This window comes from Hemiscyllium ocellatum, chromosome 2, assembly GCF_020745735.1.
Source record: "Hemiscyllium ocellatum isolate sHemOce1 chromosome 2, sHemOce1.pat.X.cur, whole genome shotgun sequence".
In the NCBI taxonomy this organism is placed as follows: Eukaryota; Metazoa; Chordata; class Chondrichthyes; order Orectolobiformes; family Hemiscylliidae; genus Hemiscyllium; species Hemiscyllium ocellatum.
Window position 1 is genome coordinate 21,739,572 of NC_083402.1, and position 9,544 is coordinate 21,749,115.

General features: G+C 42.4%; 1 protein-coding gene across 1 annotated transcript in view; it reads right to left on the reverse strand.

The window, feature by feature from the left end:
* Positions 1–6,422, reverse strand: part of vegfc (vascular endothelial growth factor c) — a 234,832-nt gene extending 228,410 nt beyond the window's left edge. The window contains exon 1 of the mRNA XM_060835045.1: positions 5,832–6,422. Within this exon, the coding sequence (XP_060691028.1) occupies positions 5,832–5,951 (120 nt within the window). The 5' untranslated portion in view covers positions 5,952–6,422. The remainder of the gene's footprint in view (positions 1–5,831) is intronic.
* Positions 6,423–9,544: the final 3,122 nt, after the last annotated feature.

Below are 9,544 nucleotides of genomic sequence, written 5' to 3' on the forward strand. Positions count from 1 at the left end.
CAAATTAAAACAGAAATTGATGTCTTATATTGGCCTTGATGTTGATGATGCAGTTTGATTTGTTAATGTACCCATCAGATTATTTATTTCTGCACTGCAAAAGTGTAGTAAGTGTGATAAGTGAGAGTTGATAAGGAGGTTATCAGAGTAGTAAGGGCCTCTTCAACATCAAGTCTATCTCTGTAACCACTGAAATTGAAGTACAGAGTAAGGAACACACTGAAAGATGATAATTCCAATTCAGAAAGAATTATAAAGCGAGAGGAAGGAAGAACGAGGCTTAAGAATGAGAGAAAAAAGACAGAGAGGAAACATTTTTAAAAAATTAAACTTCACAATCTTTCTGAAGTATTTACTACTTTGGGGAGAGAGACTCCCACATTTCCATTTTAAATTTCTGTGCCTATGCTGTTCATTCTCATGTCAAGATCATAAATCACATAATTGCAAAATAAAATACCAGCCCTAAACTACTGAGATAAGATTCATACATGTTAATGGTGTCACTCCAGCAATTTTGGGGCACACAATGACTAATCTCACAGTGAGAAAGCAGTTATTTGAGTCGAGGTGAAGCTTAAAGCGAAAAACAGAAACAGAAATTGCTGGAAAAACTGCACTCACAGTTCTTTGATATTTTCTTAAAAGACGACCATCCAGGAGAATTGGAACTTCTTTAACTCGAATCAAGTTAATGGGTTTAGTTTAATACACAAATAATGGTACCCATCATTTATTTCCCGTGATCCTTTTGGCAATTTCTGAGCTAACTATTAAGGCATTAACAATATCTTTTGCTGCCCAAAATTAGGAAGGCTTATATAAACCAACAGCATAGTTATTTGTGGTCTCTGAGCTCCTTATCTTGCTTCACGTCAAGGAATTTGGCATTTTTTTGAAGTTAAAAGATAAATTTGCACATTGCAGCATATGATAAGATAATGTTAGCTCCCCCCAGGCTGCTATCACCAGTGATTGAGAAGCAATGGAAGCCACAGCAGCTATTGTCATGATAGTCACAATTGCTTTGGACAATATAATCATAGGTTTGTAAAAATAGCTTTCTGTCAGCTTGGCAGACATCAACCCCTTTAAGAGTAATTCTCTTCTTTGGCTGCTCTTATGGTGCACAGTTCACAAATGCTTCAGTAATATTGGTTGGTCTTCTTGCTCTGCAATAGGAACCTTGTAATTATGCTCTGCTATATGATTTTCAGATCACAATATCCACATGTAATCAGCTTCATTTGGCATTTTGGTTTTCTTCACAATGGCTGAGGATGTTCCAAGTGCTAAACTTGATAGGCCTGTTTCAGTTATCAATCTGCAGTCAAAAAGCACTGCTTCCTGTGACAAGACTGCAGTATGATACTGTCACAGGTTTGACGGGATACAAAACCGCAATGTTGTGTCATAAAGTAAGAAGGAAGGAAAAACAGGAAAATAGAAATTTCGTAAATGTGCGGTGACACACCAGAGGAATACCATTGGTGAGTTAGTGTTTTTGAGATGTTATTATTGTTGCAATATAGTGAAACACAGCAGCAAATGTAAACGCAGCTAGACCCTTAAAATTATGAGAGAAAAGAAAAACTGGCAAGTACCTTATTGGTGGTTAACTTATGAGATTAGAAGTGGGACAAATGTTAGCGCTCCATCAGTGTAGCAGGTGCTATATCATTCAGTCTGAATGCTGCATTCTAGCTTTCATAACACACCAAGACATTTGTTGATCTTTTATGGTTAACTTATAGATTTTTGGCAATAGTGCAATTATCATTTGGCAAGCCCTTTCTCATTTGTTTAGGCACATAACCAAAAGGTGTGTGAATTTCATCAAATTATTTTGCCACACCTCTTGCACATAATATAAGTATGCTCACTTTAAAGGGAATAGACCCTCATGAAATCCTTCTCCCAAGCTATTCTCAACACTTCATGGTGGAATTTAGATTTCTTGCAAGTGATAATGGAACAGAGAAGAAAGAAGGATGAAAAGCTGGAAAAGATAAGGAAGTTGAGACTGAAAAACGGAATAAGTAAGACTGGCAAGAGGAAAGTTTGGAGGACAGACAATTGCTGGGAAAATACATTGTGTAGCTGGCAGCAGGGAGAGGTTTTGACTTTTGCAGCACTGTTGATAACTGCTTTTAGTTGGAACATACTCTGCAAAATGCCATGAACACACCATCTGTGATCCAAAGGTTTTCAAAAAAACTTCACATAATGTTATAATCAGCTCAGCAGAGGATCTGACTAAAATTACAGTAGCCCCATTCAGTGAGTGATAGCGCCCTCCAGCTCTGACAGCAGAGAGGGAAATCCTTTTACCTTTCAAAACAGCAGAATCATATCTTCAGCTCCTCCTAGATTGTCTAAACATGTAATTAGGTCGTTAAAACCCGCTTTCATTTACCTATTTCTTATGCATTCAGTGTCCATCACCGGCTCAGTCAATTTCTCTGACTGCTTGTGTATACCATAGTGTCTCAATTGCATCTCATTCTCTTTCTCTCTCTCTCTCTCTTTGTCCCTGTAGATATGTGTAAGATGTAGGATTGTGTCTCGGTATCTCCTTCGGAAATGTTAGTATTTTCTCTCAGAATGCACCTCAAACAGAGATTCATGAACTCAAAACACTTCTCTTACATGTTTTTTTACTGGGAATCAGCATCTGATAAAGGGTTCACTTGCTTCACATGAAGGTGTATCACCCCTCCTGCCAATGGAAGTGCCCTACCAATTGAGAAAGAGCCATATAGTTAAGCGACTTTGACAAGTCTGATTGTGCTGTGTGCATCTCACTGCCTTTGAGTGGGGGCGTTTGAAGTCTTGTGTCATTTTCTTTCTGCTCTCTCTCTCTCTCTGTCATTTTTTAATTGCTTGCCTGTACATATGCAACTGAAGTGTATTTGTTGGTCACTAACTTTATATACCTGTGCATGTGTGTTTCTCTCAGATTCTGTGTTTGTGAGAGACAGTGAGGAAAACAGATTCACCTGGGCGTGAGAATTCCGTGTGGAATCTCTGTGCGTGTGTATCTGGACACTATCTCACTCTATTTGCTGGCTGCTGAATTTATAGATATGCCTTTCCTTCTCTTATCTTCTCTTTATGCCCTCTTTTTCCCTGTCTTCCTGTATGCCCTATCTGTCAGTAAATCGCTGTCCTCTGCTTACATTCATTCTCAATTCCTTTAAGCAGTAGAGCAGATTCTCTTTCTTGTGTCCACTTCTGTCCTTTCTCCCTCCCTCCTACATCCCGTCCCCCAATGTGTGACTGTCATCTTCTATGAATCTGTGTAGTTTATATATACAAAGTCCTCACTCCCCTCTCCTCTATCAGTAACAAAGAGGATTGATAAGGGCAGAGCAGTGGATGTGGTCTATATGGATTTCAGTAAGGCATTTGACAAGATTCCCCGTGGGAGACTGGTAAGCAAGGTTAGGTCTCATGGAATATAGGGATACAGTACTGGCACAAAGGTAAAAGACAGAAGGTTGTTTTTCAGACAGAGGGTGGAGGGTTGTTTTTCAGACTGGAGGCCTGTGACCAGTGGAGTGCCACAAGGATTGGTACTGGGTTCATTACTTTTCATCATTTATATAAATGATTTGGATGTGACCATAAGAGGTTTGGTTAGTAAGTTTGCAGATGACACCAAAATTGGAGGCGTAGTGGACAGCGAAGAAGGTTACCTCAGATTACAACAGGATCTTGATCAGATGGGCCAATGGGCTGAGAAGTGGTAGATGGAGTTTAATTTAGAGAAATGCGAGGTGCTGCATTTTGGGAAAGCAAATCTTAGCAGGACTTATACACTTAACGGTAAGATCCTAGGGAGTGTTGCTGAACAAAGAGACCTTGGAGTGCAGGTTCATAGCTCCTTGAAAGTGGAGTCGCAGCTCGATAGGATAGTGAAGAAGGCTTATGGTATGCTTTCCTTTATTGGTCAGAGTATTGAGTACAGGAGTTGGGAGGTCATGTTGAGGCTGTACAGGACATTGGTTAGGCCACTTTTGGAATATTGCGTGCAATTCTGGTCTCCTTCCTATCGGAAAGATGTTGTGAAACTTGAAAGGGTTCAGAAAAGATTTACAAGGATGTTGCCAGGTTTGGAGGATTTGAACTACAGGGAGGGTTGAATAGGCCGGGGCTGTTTTCCCTGGAGCGTCGGAGGCTGAGCGGTGACCTTATAGAGGTTTATAAAATCATGAGGAGCATGAATAGGATAAATAGTCAAAGTCTCTTCCTTGGGGTGGGGAAATCCAGAACTAGAGGGCATAGGTTTAGGGTGAGAGGGGAAAGAAATAAAAGGGACCTATGGGGCAACATTTTCACGCAGATGGTGGTACATGAATGGAATGAGCTGCTAGAGGAAGTGGTGGAGGCTGGCACAATTGCAACATTTAAGAGGCATCTGGATGGGTATATGAACAGGAAGGGTTTGAAGGGATGTGGGCCGGGGAGTTCTGGCAGATGAGATACTATTGGGTTAGGCTATCTGGTCAGTATGGATAAGTTGGACCGAAGGGTCTGTTTCCGTGCTGTACATCTCCATGAATCTATGGCTATGACTCTATCCCTTTAAATTCATTGACACCTTCATCAGGAATTTTCAATATCCTCAGACTCTCTCGAACTTGCAAGGTTATCCTTGCTATTTCCCTTCTGACTCTCTCCTTTCACAGCAGCAATGAGTAGATTTCTACAAATCTCTGGAGTGGGTTTCGCATTGCGTTACATTCCTCAACCCCTTCTTCTTTACTGCTGTCCTCTGCCCCACCTCCACACTCATCCACTCACACTCACATAAATTACTGAATTTTCTTTTAACAAAATGTCACTGTTCTCTCAAAGAATAAGGAAGGAGCCTTTGATTTACAAATCTCCGTGTCTGACATTCTATCTCTCACTGTTGCAGATGTACCTTGTGGTAAACCTGGCATTTCATTGTTAACAGAAAGTGAAGGGACGGACCATGTCACTTCAGGCGAGTTGAAGGAGAGAGAGGTTCTCTGTGCAGTTTTTGTATGCTGCTTCCTAAATTTCTCAGCGAACTTCATTCTACTACAGACCCACGCCCCCGTCTGTTAGCCGACTGGGATCTTTTTTCACTCTCTCCCTCTCATCCACACTGAAATCTTTGGCCAGACTGTGCGGGGAGGTGTTTTGACCTACAAAGAGCCGGCGGAAGGTCGCTGAGAAAGTCCAACGAAAGTTCAGTTAACACCCAAAGCAAATCTTCCAGCGACCCTATCTCCTGTGTACAGTTCACCACTCTATTTCAGAGGGAGGCAAATTCTCAGATTCTAACTATTTCATATGAATATGTCTGCAGAATGTCATCCAAAGTTATGTGTTGAAAGTATATGTGGCTCAGAAAATATGCATTAAGATTATATGCATGCATTGAAAATTCATGTGGTGTATGAAAAGATATGCAAAATAATGTTGCATATATATAAAGTTTCACAAGCGTTCGACGTTGACTAAAATATATATAAAAGTATACTGGAAAACTATCTTGTTATCACAAAGTTACAAGTACAGCAACAGTTGCATCTATGTTAAAAGTTGCAAAGTGTCAGACTGTGACTGACGATGTATGAAAAATCTACAGAGGTTAGAAAAAGCTCCGCAATCATCACACTTCCAAATTTCCTCGCCCTCAGATTCCCTGTTGCTTGTATCGTCGAAATCCTGGAGCGCTGGTAAGAAAGTGAAGGTGATTCCTTCATTGAACAGTGATACAGTAGGCAGGCAGCAACAACAGATTAAGACAGCCCAGGGGACTGGAGCGAACATTTTGTTTTAAATCCCTCCCTTACCTTCGGTTCTCCCAGCTCCTGATAGTCATCGTAATAGTCTTGGCTGGATTCGTAAGCGGAGTCCCTTTGCAACAACGCCGTGTAAATCAGAAAGAGAGCGAGCTCAGAAACCAGCAGCATCTTTGAGCCGGGATACAACAGAAGGCGACTTCGGCCGGTGCAATAATTATATTTAAAAAAAATAATCCTGGGATCTCTTGCCTTTTCCTTTAGGGATCAAGGTGGAAGGGGAAAGGAGAGGGCGGGAGAAAGGGAGGGAGGGGGAAATAAACAACAAAAAAGAGGGACTGAAGGATTTAAAATGACACGAAACGTGATATTCTCTTGGACGGTGGCGCTTTCTGGGTCGTTAACTTCAGCGGAATAAGTGACACTTCTTTGTAAAGGCGGTGGGGAAATAAAGTTTATCCACGTGTTGCCTGAATAAGCGGAGCTTTCACTCTGACGATCCGGTGAAAGAATCCTTCTGGCTGGTGGATGAGAGACAGCCAAGGAGGGAGGCTGGGCATGTTTAAGACGCCGACAGCTCGGAGTTCCCCTCAAACCTTCCACAGCAGCTCTCTTCCCCACACAGACGAAGTTGGATCTGATCTCTCGCCTACTCTATTTATATAAAGAAGTTTGGCAAGGAATACCAGAGGCGGGGGGTTGGGGGTGGGGTGGGGGGGAGACACGTGCACATTTTAAGCTCTACACAATCAGGAAATGGGTTTGACAATCCCCACGTGGCTACAAAAATAATATAAAATGTACAATCCTGGCTCTGCCTTTTTTCACTCTGACAGCTCTCTCTCTCTCTCTCTCAGCCTAACCACCATCAGTTTTTCACCCTCCTTGGCAGTATGCATTGTTCAGACTTTCTGACAAACCCCCATATCCCGGGGACCAAGGCGGGTCCGGTTTCCAACTCAGTCCGAAACCGGTTCACTTCCAGAACATCGAGGACCTGCATTTGTATAGTGCCCTTCACCGTTGTCTCGAGATTTTATTTACAGGAGACTTCCGTGGAAATGCTCTCATGTGGGAAGAGGGGAAGGGTGATGGGGGATGAGTGGGAGGGGGGGGGGGGGCATGCAATTGTGCACAGCATGATCCCAGCAGAAGTGATGAAATAAGCAGCAAGTCAGGTGTTGCGGGCGGAACTGTATCTTCCTCGATCGCGCTCTGGGATGTTTTGCGACTGTTTGAAAAACATTTCGAGTCAGGGAGGGTTTCTCCGACACTGAAGGGCCCAATCAGTAAGGCAGGGAAACGTCCGCTCTGCAGTATAAGGCGAGAAAACACCACTTCAAACAGTTAGTCAGAATAAGCCAACTGAGCCATTCTTTTTATTAAAGGATTAATTTAGATGTGGGAGGAGCACGAGATTTATTGTCCCATTGCCTCGAAATGCTGACTGGGATCCAGTGGATCACGCTTCCGTCAGTAAGACTGAAAGAACATAAAACAACACCTGCATCTGACAGCTTTACATTGGTTAGAGGTTTACAACAATTGGAAAACGTCATTGGTCAGTTTTAATGACACCAGCTTTTTCTTTCCTTTTCAAATTGTGGCTGGTTGTTGAAATCATCAGAAAGCGCCAACTTTTCAAAATAAAAAGTAATGAGTGACTTATTGTTCAGTACTGGAGCAAGTAACTCACCTGACTCCCCAAAGCCTGTCCACCATCTGCAAGGCACAAGTCAGGAGCGTGATGGAATACCCTCCACTTGCCTGGATGGGTGCCGCTCCGACAACACTCAAGAAGCTTGACACTATCCAGGACAAAGCAGCTTGCTTGATTTGCGCCACATCCACAAGCATCCACTCTCTCCATCATTGATGCTCAGCAGCAGTAGTGTGCTTCCTACAAGATGCACTGCAGAAATTCACCAAAGATCCTCAGGCAGCACCCTCCAAACCTTGACCTAGCAGGACAAGGACAGCAGACTCTTGGGAACACCACCACCTGCAAGTTCCCCTCCAAGCCACTCACCACCTTGACTTGGAAATTTTGACTGGATCAAAATCTTGGAATTCCCTCCCTAAGTGTATTGTGGGTGAACCCACAATAAGAGGACTGCTGTGATTTAAGAAGGCAGCTCACCACCACCTTCTCAAGGGCAACTAGGGATAGGCAATAAATGCTGGCCCAACCCCACCCCCACACTCCATGCACACACACACACATACATGTTGGCATGGGTTAATTCAGAGGAGTTGACCTTTCTTGACTATTCATATCTGCTATTAACACCTGTTCTGCACCTTATCCCTCCTTTACTATGTTTAGCAACCTCTTTGCCTTTTGCACCCTCATCATCTGTTTCAATCTGCTACATCCCTTTGTTAACACTTTTAAAACCCTCATTTTCAAACTGCTTTCAGTTCTGAAGAATTCATTTTGAACTCAAAATGTTAACTTCGTTTTGTGTTTTTATACCTGAATCTGTTGCACATTTTGGAATCATTTGGTGCAAAAATCATCTGGATTGAGTTGGGACTAGCCTGAAATCAGTAAAATAGATGCATCTCTTCAGTATATTCCAGTTGTTACCCTACAGAATGGAATTAATCTGCATACGATCAGTTATTATGTTTCATTATTGCATTTCTGTGTTCATTCATTAGGAAAATATTTATTTCATGTCTTAAATGTTTTGAATTAATGTATCATCATTTTATTATTTATTATTGGGTGTTCTATTGCAGCAGTGCCCACCGAATGAGGATTAGGTGGGCTAATGGTGTAAATCTCGCCAACTTTGTCCTTAGACCGCACCCTGGAGAAATCTGTCCAGTTTTGTTCCAAGTAGCTGTGTGATTCAGGATCCTGTGTCTATAGGCTGTTCCCAGCAATGCAAATCAGCTACACTTGGAGGGCATCACGGTTAAAGATGCTATTTAAAACAGAAAGTGCTAGAAAAATGCAGCTTGTCTATAGAATCCATCAACTAGGCCCACTGTCAAGTAAAAGCTGCCAGCATTCTCAAAGGTCCATCCCATCCTGGTAATGTTTTTCTACAACCTCTACCATCAGGGAGAAGGTACAGAAGCCTGAGCACACGCACCAGCCGGTTTTGAACCAGTTTCTACCCTACTGTTGTTAGGATACTGAATGGAATCACAAACTCTTAACATTCACCTGTATCTGTGTTTTTGTTTTTGCTGCTGTTTACCTATTATTTACTCATCCAGGCTACTTAACTCTGTGATCTGCCTGTATTGCTCACAAGACAAAGCTTTTCACTGTGCCTTGGTACCCCTGACAATAAATTCAATTCATGTGAAGAGAGAAGCAGCATTTTGTGTCTATATGACTCTTCTTTGGAACTGAAAACCTTTGGTCTGCCAGAACTTGCTGGTCTTCCAGTGAAAAGAGTAGTCTTTGACTGAATGTTGCAGACTGGCACATTCCAAGGACTACATGCTGAGGGACACAGTAAATCTCAGGTTCAATGGGCTCAGGTTATTTCCAAGCATCTATGAGCCACAGGATACTGAAGGGGCTGGTAACACCCTTAGGCTCTGTGCACGTTCAGGATTTTTTCTATTCATTTACAGGATGAGGGGGTCAGCATTTATTGCCCATCCTGAATTGCCCAGAGGCCATTTAAGGTCAACCACATTGCTGTGGGCCAGGAGTCACATGTAGGCCAGCCCTTAGGTGGATTGGTCATACTAAATTGCTCATGGTGTCCAAGGATGTGCAGCCATGGGAAATGCAGTGT